The sequence below is a fragment of the Convolutriloba macropyga genome, chromosome 11, assembly GCF_964194025.1.
Source record: "Convolutriloba macropyga chromosome 11, txConMacr16.3, whole genome shotgun sequence".
Lineage (NCBI taxonomy): Eukaryota > Metazoa > Xenacoelomorpha > Acoela > Convolutidae > Convolutriloba > Convolutriloba macropyga.
In genome coordinates, this window is record NC_134478.1 from 57714482 (window position 1) to 57738026 (window position 23545).

General features: G+C 36.8%; 1 protein-coding gene across 8 annotated transcripts in view; it reads left to right on the forward strand.

Moving 5' to 3' along the window:
• Positions 1 to 23545, forward strand: part of LOC142349505 (epidermal growth factor receptor-like) — a 132892-nt gene that overhangs the window by 98045 nt on the left and 11302 nt on the right. For 4 of the 8 annotated variants that reach the window (XM_075401101.1, XM_075401102.1, XM_075401104.1 and 1 more), the window contains 9 exons: positions 2826 to 2977; positions 4983 to 5178; positions 5839 to 6054; positions 10125 to 10310; positions 10636 to 10791; positions 12691 to 12919; positions 20474 to 20571; positions 21023 to 21406; positions 22369 to 22554. In XM_075401101.1, the coding sequence (XP_075257216.1) occupies positions 2826 to 2977; positions 4983 to 5178; positions 5839 to 6054; positions 10125 to 10310; positions 10636 to 10791; positions 12691 to 12919; positions 20474 to 20571; positions 21023 to 21406; positions 22369 to 22554 (1803 nt within the window). Of the gene's footprint in view, positions 1 to 2825; positions 2978 to 4982; positions 5179 to 5838; positions 6055 to 10124; positions 10311 to 10635; positions 10792 to 12690; positions 12920 to 20473; positions 20572 to 21022; positions 21407 to 22368; positions 22555 to 23039; positions 23257 to 23545 lie in introns of all 8 variants that reach the window. The other 4 variants (XM_075401109.1, XM_075401106.1, XM_075401107.1 and 1 more) reach the window with 4 other exon arrangements.

The window sequence follows — 23545 nt, forward strand, 5'->3', positions numbered from 1 at the left end:
ACTTGTATTTTGTACGCAAATTTGCCTTTTGACCAATTTCACTTGGAGTGTTTTTCGTCAAATTGCAGAGTTTTTTAATGTACATCATCCCGTCCAATTTTTCTCAAGAACCTGATAAAAATTGCTCCATTTGCTTTGAAGCCATTTTTTGATCGCGTCAAACGTTCCTAAAGAATAATTAACAATTAAACAGTTATAATAAAGGATGTGTTCACCTGCTGCAATCATATCTGCAATTGAATGCAAAAAAATAAATGTAATTGCATCGAATTGATCAAGTAATTTCATTAATTGCTCTCAAAGGTTTGTAGCAATTATATTAGTCCTGTTTTATGCGTCCCACACAGCCCGCGGTTCAGACCTCTCCCACATCGGACCCCCTCACTTAACCCCCCATCCCGGCCCCCGCACATCGTTCAGGCCGTAAGGACGTGGCCCCGTGCAGCCCCCCCATCAACCCCCTACCGCTGCGCTTACCTCACGCCCCTTCAATTAAGCTAAAGCTAGCCTCACTGAACCGCAACTATCTGCTGGCCGCTCGTTTGAGGGCAATTAGCTCGACGTGAGTCGATTATGTTTAGCTTTTCTGAAACGTTGTGCCAATAATGCTGAATTGGTTGTGTTTAATAGCCGCCATCATCTTCTCAGCCGGCTATTATAGCGCTCCTATTTTTTTACAATTAAAAGAATTTGAATTGTATTGGGGCGCTGTCTTTTTTTTAAGATCTGTTCACACATTTTCATGATTTTTGAAGTCAAATTGGAGTAGTGATTTTGGTCACGCCGAAACAGGAAATGGAGCGAAAAAGCGAGTGGTTTTGCGGCGTGAACTTTTTTCGCTCTAACTTTAAAGTAGAGTGAGAAAACGGTGTTTGAACAAAAATTCGGTTTCTCGGTAGTGGTTTTTTGTTCACATGCGGCAATTTCACTCTGATTTTTACTGTTTTTTGGATTTTTTGGATCGGATTTTTTAGATGGTTTTCCCAATCCATTCACAGCTTATTCTAGTCCTAGTTTTTTGTCTGAATTAATTTTTCATTTCTCGCTGGTGGTTTTTTTTGTTCACATGCGGCATTTTGACATTGATCTTCTGTTTTTTTTTTTATTTTTTTGATCTGATTTTTTTAAAAAGTTTTCTCAATTCACTCATAGTGCATTCTAGGTCGAGTTTTTTGTTTAGTCAATGAAAATTCTTTGAATTGTACGTCAGGACTTGTCCTGCTATTTTTTTAAGATCTGTTCACACATTTTCATGATTTTTGAAGTCAAATTGGAGTAGTGATTTTGGTCACGCCGAAACAGGAAGTGTAGCGAAAAAGCGAGTGGTTTTGCGGCGTGAATTTTTTCGATCTAAATTTAAAGTAGAGTGAGAAAACGTGGTTTGAACAAAATTCGCTTTCTCGCTAGTGGTTTTTTGTTCACATGCGGCAATTTCACTTTGATTTTTACAGTTTTTTCGATTTTTTGGATCGGATTTTTTTCTAAAAGGTTTTCCCAATCCATTCATAGTCCGTTCTTGGTCTAGTTTTCTGTTTAGTCAATGAAAATTCTTTGAATTGTACGTCAGGACTTGTCCTGCTATGTTTTTTACTTCGTCGAATAAAAAAATGTTTCGCTTTACCTCATTTTGCCACTTTTTCATCATTTTGCCTGATATATTTTTGACTTCTCTAGGCTAGTTTCTCTCTTCTCTCTTTCTGCTAAAAGTGATATTGAACATCAGTTGCTCAGCAAAGCAATTCAGAATGAACAGAGTCAGTATAAAAATTGAAGTCAGAAGTAGAAACGGGATAAACCCATAAAGCCCAATTTTGGATGCCCGCTATTTGAGCGTTGTTCCTATAAGTCTTAGTTACCATCTCTAATGCTTATTGGTATTGATAGTAGCCCCTGTAGCCTCTCTCTAAGAAACAGAAGTACGTTATGTTCAACTACGAAATGCCATCAAAATAAATCGGACTTAAAAAATGTTTTTGTACAAAAATATTTCTTTTTAATATCTATTCTTTCAATCCCAATCATGATTATTGGAATCAACGGCGGCTATTTTCCGGCAATCTGCCGGGTATGTTTCATGGTTCTATCCATTTGAATTTCAGAGATCATTGCTTTTTTAATACCCCTGTATTTACTCACTCGTTTCACTTTGTGCAACTTTCCGTTTTTTCAACATTAACTGTGCAATTGTATTTTAACTTCAAGGCTAATTTTCCCCTGCCCTTTCGCCTCCATTCGCATTTCAAAAGCTGTTGCTTAGCAAGGCTATCTGTAATTAAAAGAGTCGAAAAGTGAAATCGAAAATGGAAACGGTGTAAACCCATAAAGACCAGATTTTTTGCCCGTTTCTTAAATTTCGTTTCAATTCATTCTTACTAACCGGGTCTAATGCTAATTGCTATTGCCAATAATCTCTCATCCTCTGATTAAGAAGAAGATTTAAGCCTAATTTCTAAATCCAAAGGAAATCCAAAATTTTCGTGGAAGAATAATTTTTATTTTTTTCCTTAGTGATTCTTTCAATCCCAATCGGGATACTGTCATTAATGGGGCCCTGTTCCCGACAGTCTGTGGTGTATGTTTTTCTCAGTTCACCGTTGTCAAATTTGTTCAGTTTAGCTAGTATTCAATATTTCTTAAAAGAAAGTAAATGGACCAATCCTACAAAATGGAACGATTTTGCGTGTGCATAGTTGTCTCTTCAGCTGTTAGGAAGCGGAGCAAATTTATTGTTCACTTATTTTTAAAGAGTGTATCTTTTTTGTCTATTTGCTGACGAATTGAAGAACAGTAGCAAATGAGATGTGACATTCTGTTCATGTTTTCAGTGTTTGGCAAACTGCACTGGAGACTTGAGGAGTGAATGTGTGGGTGGATGCCTGCACTTTGAGTACGAGGGTGGATGCTACAGAGAATGTCCCATTAACACTCGACAGTCTCCAAAGAATAACAAGATGTGTGTTGCTGTCGCACCAACTGGGTTGGTAATATGAGAAAATATTAATTGCTCTCGTAGAGAAGCAATTATTGTAAACGTGTCTTTTGTTATGCAAAATTTTCGCTTGACCGTTTTGACCGAGTGACTTTTACGCCCTTGACTTTTTGCGTTTCGCGTGATCTAAAATTCTCTCTCAATCACAATTTCAAGCGGCTGAACTCAATTGGCGACAATTTAATACAAAGTCAAATGAAAAGTGCGCCGAAACGGGTGCCATTTTTCACTTCAAATCTTAATAGTGGCATATGTTAACCTCTAATGTGGTTATTTGAAGCCCACTATTGAACTTCTTAGTCCCATTTAGGCTAGGCTCCCCCCCTCCCCGACTGAAGCAGGCTGCAATTGATTAGAGCTCCCACTAGTCGTTCGAGAGCATTTCTTCCGACGTTTAGTGTGTTATGTTAACTCAATGAAAGCTTGTTAATTGCTCTCAAACGAGGTTTGTAGCAATTATATTAGTCCTGTCGGTCTTTTTTAATGCGATTTTTTGCTTGACCGATTTTTCGTCTGACCCATTTGACTTGTCGTCCTCAGAAATGGGATAAACAGGTAGCACCCAGCGAGCATTAAGTTCTCTTAGAGCCTTTCAGTTCACTAGTCTCCTAGTATCTGATTCACAGAAACTGTTTTAGAGACACATCAGTCTCCCCGCTCACTTCGCCCCCCCCCCCCAATACCTACCCCTGCACATTGTGCAGGCCGTAAGGGCCTTGTGCAGTCAAAAATGCCCTCCCACCGTGGCCCCCATCCCCGTTCCGGTTCGCCCCCCCCCCCGCTGTGCTCACTTCACGCACCTTTAATTAAGCTTAAGCTAGCCTCACTAAACCGTGGCTAGCTACTGACGAAGCCAACCGCTCGCCGGTCGTTTGAGAGCAATTCGCCTGACGTTAGTCGGTTAGGTTTATTAATTGCTCTCGAACGAAGTTTGAAGCAATTATTGTTAACGTGTGTCTTTTATATGATGATTTTGTTTAACCGTTTTGTTCTATATCATTCTTTCGATTCCGCTTCTCGTGTTAAGTTTTCAGGCTTGGATTCGTGATTTTAGCGTTACTTACATTGCGCTTATTCAGCAATTAAGTTAATTCATTCGAGAGCAATTTGTCCGACATTGGTCAGTCTATGCTATAAAGTAAGGCAGACCCAAGGTGGGCTCCTTTTACACCCTTAAAGTATAAAGTGTTAGAGCTACTTATTTCTGCTCGCGACGTATACTTACCTAGTTCTCTCTGACTAACCGACTCAATAAAACCGACTCTAGATAAACTTCAATTATTACAGTGGTAATAATATACAACAGCGGAGTCATTGGTATAAGACATAGTATAACTATCTATTTATTAAGAATAGCCAATTATTATAAACAAATTATTAGTTAATAAATCCTTATTAACTTGAACGACATAGGTTCACAAGTTATAGGTGTCAGTTAACAAGTTTTCTGATTGATTCAAACCAACTACCTTAACACGATAAAAGAGAAAATTCAATTAACTTTGTATTTTCGTCTGCTGCAAAAGTATTAGCTAGGACAGTTTGCAATCTGCTCCGAAGTTTAAAGTTAATTGAATTTTCGCGTTTATTGTGTTAATGTAGTTTTGAATCAATCGTAAATCTGGTTAAATGACACCTACCACTTTTAAACCTATTTCATTCAAGTTTATAATGATTTATTAACTAATAATTTGTTAATAATAACTTGGTAACCAGAAATATGACAGAGATGTAAAAGCTTAACTATTCAAGCAAATGTGAAGTATACAAGCTCTATCTTTAAAAAATGCCTGCTTATGTGTCTATAACACGATTGAAAACATTATTACTTTCCTCTAATGCATATAAGAATAAATTGCAAATTGTAAGGAGGCAACATTGATTTAGTTCAAAGACGTTTGCCTTACATTAGTTTTCACGACCAGAATCGTACATAATCTAAAACAGAAGTACTTTTTTTGCAAAGGTGTAAGCTCGATTTTTTTGCTTTTAGACTGTTGCTGTCTGCCCTGTTCTCCGGGAAACGAAGGGTTCCAGTCCTGATAGGAATGGGGGTGGTCACTTGTCTGTTGATAGTGTCCCTGGTGTTCTACTGCAAGTACAGAGCCAGGAAGAGGAATGCGATTGCTGAGAAGCTGCAGAGGGAACAGAAGTACTTGGGAATGGACATGATACCCAAGGACGAACCTGTAAGGCTTAATTTAGACTTCTTTAACCCATTTTGTATCAACTTCGCTTCTGATGTGCCAATCTTAGTTTCCCAATTTCGAGTCTGAAAATTTGATCAACATTGCTACTAAGACATTTGCCTCATTTGGTTACTTTGGTTACAATTGCCAAGAAGATACTTATCGTGAAACTTTCACGCAATTTACATGCAAGTTTTTGTTTGAAAATGGGAAAATCCAAGCTATAATATAGGAGCAATGAAGTCAAACATTGGATGATTTATGAAAATGAATTGAGTGACTTTTTAAATGATACTAAGAAATAAAGGAGTAGGTCAAGGGATACAATTATAAAGAAACATTGTCGAAGGTTCTTGAGATTATGCTCTGATTCTCTGATCTGTAACGTCTTTTGTCATAAATGGAGTTTTAGACTACCGCAGCGGGACTTGTTGTCAGAATCATGAGATTGTGAATCATGCCACTGATTAAACAAACTAGTGTGGTGCATGGGCTACCACCACAGCCATATTATATGCCCCAAAATGCACCTTAGATTGGGAACCATATTCTTGGAAATTATTAGCGCAAAAATGTAAGAAAAACCAAAGAGTTCTCGTTTTCTATAACAATCTTGTTTTAATGTTCAAAACAGAAGTCTAAGTCGGGAAAATGTTTCAGACCCCAAATACACCCACTGGAATTGAGCCAAGCAAGGGTAAAATGTACATAATACAGAAGCACGAGTTGAAGAGGATAGGACCACTGGGATCGGGTGCATTTGGCACCGTGTACAAGGGAGTCTGGTGTCCGGAGAACGATGCCAAGGTCCAACTCCCAGTTGCCATCAAAGTTCTTCAGGATCCAGTCCCTGGAGCTGAACAAACATTCATAGATGTAAGTTGTCAAAGTTCTTTATAATATTACGTCTTATCGGAAGTTCTCAGAACCGCAGAAGTATAGTCTACTCGGGAGTCTGCATTAAATCCTGGCGTTTGTCGAGAACAGTAGCGAATCCATTTAGAAGTTCCTATTTCAGAGTATAGGTTAGGTGGCTCAGCTTGAAGTCACTGAGAACTTACGGCGTTGATCGAGAATAGCGTAGCACTTGGAGAGAGTCACGTAACCTTTTTTAAAACTCAACTTTAAAAATGTCATAAGTTCATGGTAAGTCGACCTCTAGGTATGTATATAGAACTTCTGGCACTGCAGACTTTCGGCAATTTATAACTTACACGTGCTTCGACATTTTAAAACTTCACGTGCGTCTTAACCAATAGTACCAAACTGAAACAACGCTACCTCTTAAATTAATCGTCACTCGTAAACTAATCTAATCGGAGAAATTGCTACTTAAAACACGCACGTGCAAGTATCAAGGTACCGAATTCTGGAGCGCCAGAAGTTGGCTTCCAGGAACTTTCGGTATTTTCGAACTTGCTAGTGTCGTGTTCCAATCAAAATTACTTGACTCCACTAAAGACACTTTGAAAATCTGGCTCATTATCGCGTACAGGTTAGCGGTTTTCGATGAAAGCCAGAAGTTCCCGCTGATGTCAAGCAGAGTCACGTCATCTGTAATTCATTTATTAATAGCCGCCCTCATCTTCTCAGCCGGCTATTATAGCGCTCCTATTTTTTTACAATCCAAGAATTGGATTGTATTGGTGCTCTGTCTTCTTTAAATTTTTTAAGATGTTTTCACACCTTTTTTCATGACTGAGCTTTCAAAACGGGATAAACAGGTAAAGCTCAGCGGGCATCAAGTTTCATTAGAGGCCCTTAGCCGTGTTTAGTAGTTCTTCAAGTACTTAGAGTAATGAAGCTACTGGGAAGGCCGTAATTCAAGGTTAACAGGTCATTTTCAGAAGTTTTTGAGCCCAAAATGTTGCAATTTTTTTGTCTTTTTTTCGGATTTTTTGTTGGACCAGTCTGAAATTTGGACCAGTCTTTGTTGGACCAGGCATGGCATGAGCCAATTTTTTCAAATTTTTGAAAATTGTTGTCAATTTTTAGGTTTCTCCAACCTGAACAGCCAAAATATTTCCTTAAGGTTTTGATAATAGGTTACTGCATAGTTTCTAGTGGTAATGGGGAATGTGTTTCAAATTGTAATTTTTTCTTTGACTTCCTGAAATTTTGGTCTTTTTCCTCAGTGGCCAGGGGTTTGCTGCTATTGAGTTTGCTGGTATGTTTTTGCAGAGTTTCTAGTGGCAACAAAATTGTTTTCTGTTTTTTAGATTGCAAAAATAAGTAATTTTTTAAATAAAGCTTACAATTTAAATTTTTTTGATTGTTTTCAAATTTTTTGAATTTTTTTTGTCATTTTCTGATTTTATCTAACTTTATTGGCCAACGAAACTTTTTAAATATTGCAGATGAGTTACAAGACAGAACTCCTTTGAGAAAAAATGAAATTGAACATTTTTTCCAGACACATTTTCGAAAAATCTTTAAATTTTTCCTTTTCATTTGAAGCATTTTTCACATTTTTTTGAAGGATTTGTCATTTTGTTTCGAGATTATCTACCTGTAAGGTCAAATTAATCTCTTTCAAGTCTTTTGCGTGAGTTAATGACTATATTGCATTGTGTCATAAATGGCCTTCAGTTTAAAAGCTTCAAGAGCACTGCAGACTTTCGGCAATTTATAACTTACACGTGCTTCGACATTTTAAAACTTCACGTGCGTCTTAACCAATAGTTCCAAACTGAAACAACGCTACCTCTTAAATTAATCGTCACTCGTAAACTAATCTAATCGGAGAAATTGCTACTTAAAACACGCACGTGCAAGTATCAAGGTACCGAATTCTGGAGTGCCAGAAGTTGGCTTCCAGGAACTTTCGGTATTTTCGAACTTGCGAGTGTCGTGTTCCAATCAAAATTACTTGACTCCACTAAAGACACTTTGAAAATCTGGCTCATTATCGCGTACAGGTTAGCGGTTCTCGATGAAAGCCAGAAGTTCCCGCTGATGTCAAGCAGAGTCACGTCATCTGTAATTCATTTATTAATAGCCGCCCTCATCTTCTCAGCCGGCTATTATAGCGCTCCTATTTTTTTACAATCCAAGAATTGGATTGTATTGGTGCTCTGTCTTCTTTAAATTTTTTAAGATGTTTTCACACCTTTTTTCATGACTTTGAGCTTTCAAAACGGGATAAACAGGTAAAGCTCAGCGGGCATCAAGTTTCATTAGAGGCCCATAGCCGTGTTTAGTAGTTCTTCAAGTACTTAGAGTAATGAAGCTACTGGGAAGGCCGTAATTCAAGGTTAACAGGTCATTTTCAGAAGTTTTTGAGCCCAAAATGTTGCAATTTTTTTGTCTTTTTTTCGGATTTTTTGTTGGACCAGTCTGAAATTTGGACCAGTCTTTGTTGGACCAGGCATGGCATGAGCCAATTTTTTCAAATTTTTGAAAATTGTTGTCAATTTTTAGGTTTCTCCAACCTGAACAGCCAAAATATTTCCTTAAGGTTTTGATAATAGGTTACTGCATAGTTTCTAGTGGTAATGGGGAATGTGTTTCAAATTGTAATTTTTTCTTTGACTTCCTGAAATTTTGGTCTTTTTCCTCAGTGGCCAGGGGTTTGCTGCTATTGAGTTTGCTGGTATGTTTTTGCAGAGTTTCTAGTGGCAACAAAATTGTTTTCTGTTTTTTAGATTGCAAAAATAAGTAATTTTTTAAATAAAGCTTACAATTTAAATTTTTTTGATTGTTTTCAAATTTTTTGAATTTTTTTGTCATTTTCTGATTTTATCTAACTTTATTGGCCAACGAAACTTTTTAAATATTGCAGATGAGTTACAAGACAGAACTCCTTTGAGAAAAAATGAAATTGAACATTTTTTCCAGACACATTTTCGAAAAATCTTTAAATTTTTCCTTTTCATTTGAAGCATTTTTCACATTTTTTTGAAGGATTTGTCATTTTGTTTCGAGATTATCTACCTGTAAGGTCAAATTAATCTCTTTCAAGTCTTTTGCGTGAGTTAATGACTATATTGCATTGTGTCATAAATGGCCTTCAGGTTAAAAGCTTCAAGAGTTTTAGAAATAATTGTTTTTTTTGTTTAGTTTGATTCTTTTAGGTTCTCACTTTTCGAGATTTTGTCTTTCGTGCTGGGATTGTTCAATTGATCTGCTGGTCAGGTACATTAGGTCTGTTTTTTATTCAATTCCTTGGATTGTATTTCAGGACTTGTCCTGCTATGTTTTTTTTTTTACTTCGTCGAACTTTTTTTTCGCTTTACCATTTTGCCGCTTTTTCGACATTTTGCGTGAAATCTTTTTGACTTCTCTAGGCTAGTTTCTCTCTTCTCTCATTCTGCTAAAAAGTGAATTTGAACATCAGTTGCTCAGCAAAGCAATTCAAAATGAACAGAGTCAGTATAAAAAATTGAAGTCAGAAATAGAAACGGGATAAACCCATAAAGCCCAATTTTAGATGCCAGCTTTTTGAATGTCGTTCCTATAAGTCTTAGTTACCATCTCTTATGCTTGTTGGTATTGATAGTATTCCATCTGGCCTCTCTCTAAGAAACAAGTATGTTCAACTAAGAAATGCCATCAAAATAAATCGGACTTAAAAAAATGTTTTTGTACAAAAATTTTTTTTTTTCAATATCTTCTATTCTTTCAATCCCAATCATGCTTATTGGAATCAACGGCGGCTATTTTCCGGCAATCTGCCGGGTATGTTTTTTCAGTTTCATTATGGCTAGCATTTACCGGCAATACTTAAGTTACATTTGGAGCGTGTTTTTGGCTCAGAGTTCAGTAAATTGAAAACGAAAGAAACATTAATTCATGCGGAAAGTATTATAATAGAGTAAAAGGGGTTTTCCTTCAATTTATTTAGTTGAGTAAATGCTTTTTTCTTTCTTTTTTTCTTAACTAAAACCTACAAAAATATCTAGCTCACTAGAGGTTGTTCTCATAAAATGCTGGGTTGTTAAATTTAGGAAGCTCAGTTCATGGCGAGTGTGTCTCACCCGTGTCTGCTGAGACTGTTGGCCATCTGTATAACTGAGACACCTCAGTTGGTGACACGACTCATGCCACACGGGAACTTGCTAGACTATATCAGGAAGTATGGCAACACACAGTCTTCTAGAACATTCTTCCTATGGGGCAGACAGATCGCAGAGGTGAGAGGTTGATTAGTCGGTTGACAGCTGATCTAAATTTTTATGAACAAACAAAACCCTTTATTTTTGAGAGGTTGAGAATGCCCACTTTTGTGGTGGACCAAGTGAATCATGGGAAGGATTTAAGATCCATCCCTATTCAAGAATGATTTAAAGAATGATCATTGAAAGAAATTTGATTTTCTTAGAACACAAGGGAATTGAGAAATCTTCCATGGAAACAGGGAGAGCTTAGTAAATACATTGAAACACTGTGGTCTAAGGCATTGCAGGAACGACTACACTTCGCAATAGATGTAATCTGGAATAATTTTTTATTTTTCAGGGCATGGAGTACTTACAGTCGAAGCGAATAGTGCACCGCGATCTAGCAGCAAGAAATGTGCTCGTTCAGAGTTCAAGACAGGTCAAGATCACTGACTTCGGTCTCGCCCAAATGCTCAAACATGGCGAGGAGTCTGTCAAATTCCAAGGAGGAAAGGTCAGTCAAGAGTCGTGCTAAAGACATGCTGGATCTTTCCGTTTGTGCCCCCCCCCCCCCGCTGAGTGGGTGCTTATTATTTGCAGCCCCAGACGCACGTGCCATATTTTTACACAGTGATTTACTCTGTAATGGCACGTGCTCTTTAACGGGGGAGGGGCATAAACGGAAAATATCCGACTTGCTACTTATCGAATGCTCAAGTTTTTTAAGCCATCTAAATCTGAATGGTTCATTTTTCCCGGACTGTCCTGTGAGCACTGTATGGATTTATTGTGTTTCTTTTGATGGACTGACTGCACAAATTATGATAAGTAATTAATTGCTCTCAAACCAAGTTCGTCTCAATTATATAAGTCATGTGATTTTTTTTGCGATTTTTAATTTGACCCTTTTGACTTATCGACTTCAAAAATCCGCCTTACTTATACTCTCAAGAACGCAATTCACCGAAACTGTTTTGGAGGCATAGTAACCAATTAATTCATAGCTACCATTCCTAAACCTTAACTAACTATTGGACGGAGCCAACCACTGCCGGTCGAGAGCCATTCGTGCGACGTTAGTCCGTTATGTTTATATCACGTGTAGTACCAGTGGAGCTTTACCAATGTTGCTCTTGGTTTTTTGCTTCTTTGCGTCACCACTAGTAAATGCTGACGTGATTAAGTCCCCTCCACCACTTTTATGCGCCCTTTCTTAATATATGTGGCTGCCCTGCCTAAGTATAAGCGAGCTACAACTGAAGCCACCTGCCACCTCTGCGACTGTTGATCGAGAGCAGTGCGTCCAATGGCAGTCGGTGATGTTGAACGTGATTAATTTTTGATCAAACGTGAATTTACTCACCCATTTAAATGACTTCTGCACTCTTAAGGTCAACAAAAATAGTTTAAATAGAAAGAAACTGATTTATATAATGATAGTCGGCAATGAAACATTTTGTGGAATGAAATTGTACGAGCAGCATCAATTGATCTCTAAAGGTTTTAGTTCTTAGCTACATCAACTTAGTTCTGTATTCGTCCCTTTCTACGTTTTTCGGCAAGCAATTATTTCGCAGCTTTATTCGGCAGTCTGCCGGCTATCTTCATATCACAGAAGAATGTGACAAGCCAGACTTTCAGGTTTTTGCTGTATTGGTAATCTGACATTTGTTCGTATCTGAATATGAGACTGACTGCTTTGCATAAATATGTCAGTGCTCTTTGAAAGTTTTATGCTCTGAGCGATTAAAACTAATTCTAATCTTAATCAATTTAACGATTTTTATTTATAGCCGCGTCAGCAATTCCAGGCGGCTATTATTGCGCTCCTAATTCCGATTCAGTGAGCTTCATTTTTGGTGCTATAGCTCTTGAAATTGTTTTCGGTAGTGTTACCGTCAAGTAATTCATTCAAAAATTGTATTGCTTGTTTTTTAACTCTCAATTATTTTCATTGCGTTTTGAATTAGTTTGGCCGACCGGTCTTTTTGAATGTTATTTTGAATTACTCTTCTTGGCGGTAATTTAACAGCCCAGTGAACAAAACAAAACATTTAGCTGAATACTAAAGCAAGCTTTGTATTTTTATGTGACCAATGATTAAAACATGTTATATTTTTGGTAAAAATCATAAAAAAGAACAGCGAATTTCGAGTTGATACAAATAAGTAATCGTTTCAATAACATGGTAATTTGATCGTTAACAAATCGCATCAAATTTTAAGTACCATAACAAAAAATCATGGCACGAGACCTTGATCGCTAAAATTGACCGCTTAAAACTTTTCACCTCCATATTATTCATCTTTTGAAATTAAAAATCAGTTTATTCGTGTCCTATCCATAATGCTAGTAGCTCAGCTCCTGTTTGTTAAAATTTTATTGCTGGTTCTAATGGTGAGATTTTTTCAAGGTTCCGCTGAAGTGGCTAGCTCTCGAGTCCCTGACAGAGAAGCTGTTCACATACCAAAGTGATGTGTGGTCCATGGGAGTAACCCTATGGGAGATATTTACCCTGGGCAGCAGACCTTATGACCAGATCACGGGTGGTGTGGCAGAAATGGTCAAAGTGCTGCAGGATGGGGAAAGACTTCCACAGCCTCCTGGGGCCACCCTGGATTTGTTCGTTGTCATGCTCAAATGTAAGATTTTTAAGAGAAGTGTTTCGAAATCGAGCAAAACTTAGAAACCAAGTTTCGAAGTCAATTAGCTACAAGTGTAATGATAGTTACCAACTCGGAGAGCGAAATAGATCTCGTCCAATGAGGACTTGGTGACCATCAATGAATAACTGTAAAATTAGCCCTTCCATTTCGCTAGTTATACAAGAGTTTGGTGCTTTGTTTTATATCGCTTTGATAGTTTGATTTAAAAAAAGAACGTATTCAGGTCTTAACTGTTCAGCGTATCTAAGCAAACGGCTATTTAGAGTTTGTTCTCTTGTGAGTGACCGGACAATAGATCGGAAACAACTAAATTGGGACAGTAGATCGAAAATAAATTTCTATTCTCATCGGCTAAAATTAAGCGTCATTTGTTAGCCGACGTAAAATTACCGCATTTGGCCCTGCCTCGCGAGCGATGGCCATGCCTTAGACTGCACTTGATAACAACCGATATAATAAAATATCACAACCGAACATGCTATGCGCTGCATTATAGGAGAGCTTTTAAATCTGATTGGCCAACACGCAATTTGAATAATTTAATTTTCGATCTGTTCTCCCAATTTTTCCTTTCGATCTGTTGTCTTTCGATGTATTGTCCTAGCCCCTCTCTTGTGGTATATCAAGCTAACGAAGTTGATACTTCAGCAGGGACTTTGGTGCAACGGTAGCATGCCTGGCCGCTTTTCTGGAGATCGTAGATTCGAGTGCTCTATGCTCTAAATCTTTAGCATATATGGAGTTAGCTAGTTCCACAGCTGGGGCTTATTGCACAAGCTCTTCTAGTTGAGTTGTAAAAATTTTCCGCAGTTATTGATTAATAGCCGCGATGCGATAGCGGCTATTATTGGGGACATCCTGGTTTTCTTATAGCTGGGGAGCTGTAAGCTGAGCGTAGCTATATGGCGGTGCTCTTGGTTTTTATTACAATTCAAAGAATTTGAATTGTATTGGGGCGCTGTCTTTTTTTAATAGCCGCACAGCGATAGCTGGGGCTATTATTGGTCTTCTATTGGTTTTTTACAACTCAAATAATTTGAATTGTATTGGAGCGCTGTCTTTTTTTAAGATCTGTTCACACATTTTCATGGTTTTTGAAGTCAAATTGGAGTAGTGATTTTGGTCACGCCGAAACCGGAAGTGGAGCGAAAAAGCGAATAGTTTTGCGCCGTAAAATTTTTCGCTCTAAATTTAAAGTAGAGTGAGAAAACGGTATTTGAACAAAAATTCGCTTTCTCGCTAGTGGTTTTTTGTTCACATGCGGCAATTCCACTTTGATTCTCTGTTTTATCAATTTTTTGGATTGGGTTTCTTCTGATTTTTACTGGGTTTTTTCGATTTTATGGATCGGATTTTTCTCTAAATGGTTTTCCCATTCCATTTATAGTCCGTTCTATGTCTAGTTTTCTGTTTTGTCAATGAAAATTCTTTGAACTGTACGTCAGGACTTGTCCTGCTATGTTTTTTGTTTCGTCGTCTGACGCTCTTTTTTCGTTTTGCATTTGTTCACACAGCAAAGCTGAAGTCAAATTTTCTGAATGACTTCTTCCTCTCACTAACGGCATTTGTGCGCGTGAGGTCATTTCTCACTCGCTCTAGCAAAAGTTTTTAAGTTATTTGCGTGATTAGATTTTGATCATACGTGACTTACCTCACTCAATAAAATGACTTTGGCACTTTAAAACTTCAAGTTTAATTTGAATTTGTTTAATGTCAAAGGAACTCCTATGTGCAGTAAAGGTCCCTAATAAGAGGCTTCTGTGGAATGGATTTCAACAAGCTTTATTAGTTTATCGCTGAATGTTTTTAGCCTCGTTTTTTGAGCGGCGTCGATTTTTTTTCAATTTAGATCTGTATCTGTTTCTATCTTATATATGGCGCGCAGGTCTTTTCGTTCGCAGCTATTCCGGCAATCTGCTGGCTCTGTTTTTAATTTGTCGTCTCCATCGATGATTTTTACTACCTGACTTCTTGGAGTTGACTTTTCAATGACTTCAGTTGCTTCTGCTGGTTTGCAGTTAAAATTTGTGTACGTGACGTCATTTCTGCTTTCAGGTCAATTGGGTGACTACCTCCCTCAAAAAAATGACAACTCACTTATGGAACTTTAAATTTTATGAACATTTACTAGTTAATAGTAGTGCCAAACTTATATGCCCTAACTCTTGATTATTAGTCTTGAGTCTTTGATTTCGAATATCAATTTTAAAAACACTAGTGGTCTATTAAAGGACTGGTGTTCGATCTGACTATCCTATTCCTTTATTTGTTTCAATTCATGGAAGGCCACAAGCTTCTGTTGCGGCTCTTTCCGGCAATCTGCTGGCTATGTTTTAATTTTTTTGTTAAATTGCCCGAAAACTAATAAAACAGCATATTACAAGTACGAGATTTTACGCTAAATCATTGATCTAGTGATTAATAGCTGCCTCAGCTTCTCACCCGGCTCTTATAGCGCTCCTATTTTTTACATTAAGATTTTGAATTGAATTGGGGCGCTGTCTTTTTTAAATATGTTCACTTATTTTTCTGATTTTTGAAGTCAGATTGGGTGAGTGATTTTGGTCATGTCGAAACAGGAAGTGGAGCGAAAAAGCGAGAGGTTTTGCGGCGTGAATTTTTTTTTGCTCTAATTTTAAAGTAGAGTACGAAAATAGCGTTTGAACAAAAATTCGGTTTCTCGGTAGTGGTTTTTTGTTCACATTCCTGTGTGAACATAATTTCCATTTCTCGCTAGTGGGTATTTTCACATGAGGCATTTTGACATGATTTTGTTTTTATTTTATGCATTTTTTAAAGATGGTTTTCTCAAATTCACTCAAAGTCCGTTCTAGGTTTTGTTTTTTTTGTTAAGTCAATGAAATTTTTTGAATTGTACGTCAAGACGTGTCCTTCTATGTTTTTTACTTCGTCGAATACAATTTTTTTTGCTTAACCTTAGTTCTCAGCTTGTCCAACTTTTTGCGTATAATCTTTTTGACTTAATTAGGCTAGTTTCACTCTTCTCTAATTCTCCTTGCAGTTTTTTCAGACAGCAGTTGCTCAGCAAAAGAATTCAAAATGAACAGAGTCAGTATCAAGAAACGAAATCAGAAATAGAAACGGGATAAACCCATAGAGCCCAATTTTAGGTGCCGGTTATACAAACTTTGTTCTTAGTTACCATGTCTAATGCTTATTGCTAATGATACTAAACCCTGTGTCGTCTCTACGAAATAGCAGTACGTTCAAAATGACATCAAAATAGTTCGCACTTTAAAATTTTTCGTGTACAAAAATAATTTTTTCCTTAGTTTTTTCTCTTCTTTCAATCCTAATCTTGATTATGGAAATCAACGGCGACTGTTTTCCGGCAATCTGCCGGGTATGTTTGATTATTGTTCCAACCCCCACTTTAGTGGGGAGGGAGGAACTATATAATCAACTGGGTTTTTTTTTTGTTCAGTCAATTTTGGCCGACCGATATAATCATCGTAGAGAAGCGTGAGTGGTATCATTAAAAAGCCCGTCCAGCGTAGACTGCGGAATTAAACAGATTTTTTCAATTTTCATGTTTTACAGGGAGTTATCGAGGTTAAAAGTTTTGTGAACATTTGACTGTTTTTGTTCACATTTTCAGTAATTTTTGCTAAAATTTGGCACAATTTTGCTAATTCAAAATAAGTTTAAGATTTTAACATCAGAGTGTTGTTGTTACCGTTAGAAATAGAAAAGAGTTGCTGAATCGTTTGGTTGAAATTTTTTTTTGCTAAAATTTTAAAATTCAAACTTTTTTCATCAAAAATGGCACAAAATATGCTTTTTTGGTCCACTTTGTTAAAGTTTGCCAGACTTAGTGACCTAGAAACCTTAAACCAGAGTCCCTAATCTCAAAAAGAGCACTAGTTGCGATTAGATGAAAGTCTTCTGGATGGAAAATATTGCCGTTTTTTCCAGATTTAACTCGATAATTATGCAAAATGCATTTTTTTTCAATATTTGAAGAATTCCAGTCAACAATTGATCTACTTCGCAAAAAATTGGAACACTTCGTCGGTTTGCTGGGCGCGCGACAAAATCAGGGAAAGGTTTGATAATATCATGAACTCAAAAAATCAGAGACTTTTTGTTTTTATTTTGATGCTGCCCTTTTTCAAAAAAATTTTGCTTTTGTTTTAATGTTAATTACACAATATTTTTTACGGCTCTTTTAATGACAGCTCCAATTTACGTAAATTTGAGGCCAAATGTAGATACAGTTTGTTTTCAGAGAACCAAAGGGTTTTTATTGCTTTAGGAAGAGTTTTAGTAAAAATTAAAATGAATTATTGTCTTTTGCCTTCAATTGTCATTCTTTTGGCAGTCTGATTTCTAAGTTTTACCACTCAAAGATCTAATTTTCTTCCTCAAGAGGTGCAAGTGAAACTTTTCTATTCATTCAGTTGTTACCTAAAGTCTCTTATGTTATTGAATGTATTTGTTTTAAGGAAACTTCTGTGATTTTTTGAACTTGTCAATTTTTTAAATTATTTTAGTCAACTTTTTTCTTATTCTCAGTAAGTATAGGTCAACCATTCTTGCTTATGAAACAAAAACTTTTTTGTGGCCGATTGTTTTAACAGAAGCTTTTCTTGCTTTTGTTACTACGAGTTTTCATACAAAACTTTCTGATTTTTGTGCATAATTGTCGATTTTTGCTATTGTTTGTTTCTTTTGTAAATTGTCACATTATTTAACAATCTAAATGAAAAAAGCGTTACAACATTTGGAACTGAACATAATTTTTGTTTTCCTAACATATGGTTTGAAGGGCTGCGACACCGTTCTCTTGCAGAAATTGGTAGAGTTTTTTATTCTTGACTTTATTTGTTGTTAATTTTTGTTGTCATATGCCAAATATTGTATAATTAAAATTCTCAGTGGCCAACTCTAGATAAACAAGTGAACTTAATTAACTGATATCGGTAAATAATTGATGGCTGTTTTGACTTCGAAATAATTTTCTAAAAAGAAGAGTAATAGTATTCTTCAACTTAGTATTCTTCAACGTTTTTCGTATTTTACAATGTTTGTATCACTTTCGTAGATTAGCCTCATGTTTTGGAGCACTTTTTAATGTTTTGTTGAATCAAACAATAAATTTCTGTTGTAATTTTAAACTTTTTAGATGATGTCTGCAGGGCTTAGACAAGACAAATGGTTTCAGAATTTTTTTTTGTTTTCAGAAGAAAGTTTAGATCCTTTTCAGTTTTTGTGGTTCTTTTTGTTGTCATCTTGTGATAGTCGCTTTACAAAAAGATGTTATGAGGATCAAAGGACACGCAATTGAAGATTATATTCTCGCGGTTAATATCTTATGGTTAATCGCGGTTAAATTTAATGGCTTCAAAACTGTGGTCTCGTAAAGTTGTTTGTGAAACTTATTAGTTCAGCTTGTACTTAATGTTATTTTATAGTCCTAGCATTTAGTCTCGTTAATAAAAGTCGCAATTCGTTTTCCAAGTAGATGAAAGACAAACTGTTTTCTCTTTTAGTCGAAAACTTTTGTTGGCTACGAATTTTGAAAATATTCGTTTTTAATAAAAAAAATGATAGGTTTTTGAGATCTGCCAATTTTATTTTTGTAAATTGTAGCTAAGCATCTCTATATACAATTCACAACATTCATTTTTTGAAATACAATTTGCTCTTCGTAGATGCAAGACAAACTGTCTTCTCTTTTAGTCGAAAACTTTTGTTGGCTATGAATTTTGAAAATATTTGTTTTTAATAAAAAATGAGATAGATTTTTGAGATCTGCCAATTTTATTTCTGTAAATTGTAGCTCAACATCTCTATATACAATTAACATTATTTATCTTTTGAAATTCAATTTGCTCTTGATAACGGTTTTATTTTCCTCAAATGGTTATTCGTCTTGCAACAACCAGTTTTCATAAAACCAATTTTTGTGATTTTTGCAAATTCGCCCCCTTTTTTGTAGGTTTTTGTCTTCTTTTCATAGTATCACAATAAAGGGCGGCATTTGACTTACAAATGTTGTCACTTGAAAAAAATGCAAACGAAGATTTTTTTTGTATTTAGTGATCATCTCAATTTTTAATTGATTGGGGGGACATCGTTTTCGTGCATAATTTTTCGTGCAAATTTTTCATTGTTGCCTGCATTTGCCGTTCTTTTTGTAGCCTTTTGACATATCCTGGATAATGAAGGGCCTCAGTCGCTCTCTATTGAGATATAAAATACTCTCTCTCTCTCTCTCTCCAACATTTCATTTGATGCTTAATGTTTCTAATCAGTTCGAATTGAATACTTTTTTTAAAAAAGCAATGTTTTATTAAACTTATTCCGCTTTTGCTCATTTCTAGTCGACTTGTTGCCAAGTCGCATTGAGGAAAAGTCCCATATTTTGTTCCAAAAAGTACCGGTTATTCTTCTTAGTATAAATTTATCTGATGCTATTTAGATTTGGTTATGAGAGGTTTTCAAAAAATGGACAAGGAGTTTTGGTCGTAATTAATATTTGTATTTGTTTGATTAATAGCCGCACAGCGATAGCTGGGGCTATTATTGGCCTTCTCTTGGTTTTTTTTTATTTCGTCGTCATGATTTTTGTTACGACCATATGACGTCACAGCCACTTTTTGTTCATTCGTTCATGCAATTTCAACTGAATTGCATGTGTGACGTCATTTCCCGCTCTTAGTGGAGCGAGTTCTTTTGTTCATGCGCGTGATTAAATTTTTGGTCACACTTGACTTACCTCACTCTCAAAAATGACTTCCTCACTTTGAAATTGACTTTTATTTTCTTTAATTCAAAGAGATAAGGTCAAATGGGTGTGTGTTACTCTAAATGAAGGTTATTTGAGATCAGCTAATAGAGGCAGCAATAACTTATACAGATTTTTAATCAAAATATAACAGATCAGCCTTCAATGAAAAGACGAATTTTTTTGGTTTGTTTTTTTTACTGTTTTTTTAGACTGCCGATCTACGAATCTATTGCGGCTATTTTCTGGCAATCTGCCAGCTATGTTTTTTATTGCAGTCTTTTCTGGTAGTCATATTATGGTAGCCACAGGTCTCATAGGCCCTCTAGAGTAGATTGTTTTCTTCTTTTAGTAGTTTGTTGAACGATAGGTTGATATGTTATTTTTTTTTAAATCTTTTCCTCATTTGGTAGACAATTAAGTGAAAAATGGAGAAGAGCGGGGTCGGAACTTAATGTGCGAACGCACATTACCGAGCCTCCTTGTTTTGGAATCTTTCGATTGAAATATCTTTCTTAATCGCAATTTAGCTCCATGGAGCAGCGTATTAAAAAGATATTTTCCGTTTGTACCTCCCCTCCCTGTCCAGTACGTTATGCACACCCCAGTTACAGAGCACGTGTGATCACATAGTAATTAATTATTTTAAAAAGGCACATGCTTGTTGGGAGTGCAATTTATATGCACCCAATAAGCTGGGGAGGGGGGTGTCTCAAACGAAAACGATCCTAAATGTGATATTATTTTTGATGATTTAACCGTGGTTGGAATGTTACCAGGCTGGCTTGTGGAGCCCAAGAGTCGACTGACATTCACCCAAATCAGAGAAGAGATGACCAAAATGTACGAAGATGCTGACAGATACTTCGAAGTACAGGTAACAATGAATAGATACTCATTTGCTATCCAAACCATTTATAACTGCTCAATTTCATTCAATGAAAACTCAATTGTGTTGATCAGCCAGTGTTAAAATTCAGACATGTATAGATGTTTTTGTCAAAAAGAATGCCGTTGAGCTGCAAATTGAAAATTAATCAGAGAAAGGCTGAATATTTGATTAGTATTTAGTAGTGACAATTTACTGTCGAAAAGTGCAGTTTGTTCAACCATTTTTCGAAGAGTTTCTTTAGCTTTTTTGCTAAATCATTGCTGGTCCATATAATACTTTTTGGTGACCACCAGTTTCTTTTAATAATAAAATTAAGATTAATGGCAAAAAATTACGACCATTTTTGTTATGAATTGCAATCAACATTGCAGTTCTAAAATTCTTGAATCGCTGGAAATTGACACCATCTACTGGTTGTGATGCTATTTCACTGCAGCCTTTTTTGAACTCAAATAGTGGGAAATTGGACACGACTATGTCCACAAGTTGCGCATCACTAGGGTTGACAGATTATGCCCCAAAAACCCTCCCGCCCTACCTATCTGTTACGGGCGATACTATGTGTACATGGACATATGATGATGACACGATTAACAAAACCTCGAGCACTGCGGCTTCGGCAACATTGCCGGCTAATAATCCACAGCCGGTTGCCGGCGGCAGTTTTTCTAGTTACAATAGTAAATGTTCGTCCGCGATCACACAAGATTCTTACGTGCCGTTGACTAGAAATTCTTCGTCGGTTATGAGCGATCGGTTCAGAAACAATCGGTTAATGTCGGTCAATAACAACCATATTGAAGAAAGCGAGCGCGAAAAGGTAAGTTTTGCAGCTTTGCGTTTCATAGAATGCATTTGCGGGGCGGGATAGATTAGATTATTGGGATCTATTCTGCCCACCCCCTCCCCCTTCTCCGTGTTTTTATGACCCCCTCCCCCCGCCCTTACAAACTGCTTGGCGTTATATAGCATGTTACTATGCGAGTAAATAGCTCGTGTCTTGGGGCGTAAAAGTTATTTGCGAACTAAGATGGGGGTGGGGGCAAAGCAGACTAGATCCGATTATTATTGCGGTGTTTAGAATTATTACCGTGATCATTTAAAATTCTCTAGCTTTTAAAATTATTTGATGGTTTTGCACATGTTGACTGCAAATTTTCTGATGATATCATCTTGACCAATTTGAGCTTTTGTTCCTTTTCTGGTGATGGAATTTTAATCGTTACACTAAATTTCTCCAATATTTTAGAAGCTCTTTCAATATAAATGCATGGTTTTTGGAAACTATTATCACATTCCCTCTTCAAATTATCCCCAATAATTATCCATTTTTATGTTATCTGTCATTTCATGAAGTGAAGAAACAAAGTTAACTAAGCTGATGAATACAGATGGAAATTGACTCGGTATGATCAAAATTTCTGTTTGTTCAGCATTTAGGTAACATTTCATAACTATCCCTTTGATATTGACTAGTTTTTTCTCCACTAGGATGAAAAATGTTTATATTCCCCTGAAATTGCTGCTACAACTTTAAATCTTAGGTTGAAGAAACGTTTTATAACGTGTTGTTTCTGTCTATATGTAAACTTCCCAAATTATTCGAAGCAAACTTGTTTTTATATGTCAAAATAAAGTTCACGACAAATATTATATATTGTTCATAGTATGTTTTAATAGTTTTGGATAGAACACATTCGGTATTGCGTTCTTTGAAATGGTCTTCTCCGATAGTACGTGAAATGATTGCTATTGTGTTTTGCGCGTGCTTGTGTGGTGTAGCTCCTCAGCGATGAAATCCGAGGCAACTATTACCAGCCATCGGGCAACGCTGACTTCACCCATCATGCGCCTCCGCCACACCACGCCCCTCACCACCAGCACCACCACAATCCACACATGATAAACCCGCAGGCGGCCGGGTTTGGTCCCATGACCACGGCTAAATTCGGAGGCTCTCAATACATGGTACATTACATGTATACATGCAGTGTTGTTGCCCAAACAAAGCCTGCTTCTTTCTTTCCCATTCAGTTTGAGTTTGAGTGAGAGTTAAATCACTAGCAGCTAACCAGCGAGCGCTTATTCAAAGTACAATATCAATATTTCTGTTCTAACAAATCAATTGTTCAATTGAGATAGAGATATCCAGGCACGAAATATGACCCAATAAGTTACTGCAGGGTTATCTATCAACAGAAATGAGCAAATTTTGCCAATCGCAAAAGTTTCAGTGAAGCTGATATTTATCAAGCGAAATGATCTAGAATGACCCTAGTCATTTATGAGTAATTAGTATTTGATGAAATTTCTCAATTTATCCTAAAGAAATAACAAAAAGTTTCTAAAACGAAATTAGCAGAAAATAAAGAACATGCATGCGTAGAGAACTAACGATGTAGGAATGAACCTTTCTTGGAAGTCACTAGTGAGTATTTTCTCGATGTTTTCAGGCTATAGTGCCTAACGAAATGAGCCCAAATTCGGCCGAGTACATGCTATTAGATAGATGCAGTACAGTCACCGCTGACTCGGCCGTGGGCGCCGGTTCGATCCCCACTCCGGTCTTTCCTCCTTCTCACACCTCAATTCCTGGCACCGTCAATAGCCAACAAGTTAGCCCCTCAAGTGCAACCTCGGCTTCTTTGGGCTTCTCTTCGTCTGTCGTCGGTGGGTTGGGTGTACAGAATGAACAAAGTAGTCGTAAAAGTGTAGTGAGCCCTCACTGTGCGGCTACTGCTGCAGGTCCTATGAATGCATCTCCGAACTCAACTCATTGCAGCAACAATTATGTAGATTCACCCCCGTTGAGAATGAAACAGCAATCTTCTGTTGGCCAAAATTACCCCACGCATGCCGAAACCTCCTTTGTTACCCCTCCCTCCTCGTCTTCGCCCGCAAAAGGGGCTAAGCGAAAAAGTTTTGAGGCACTGGCCATGAAATCCGCCAATCAGCAAAT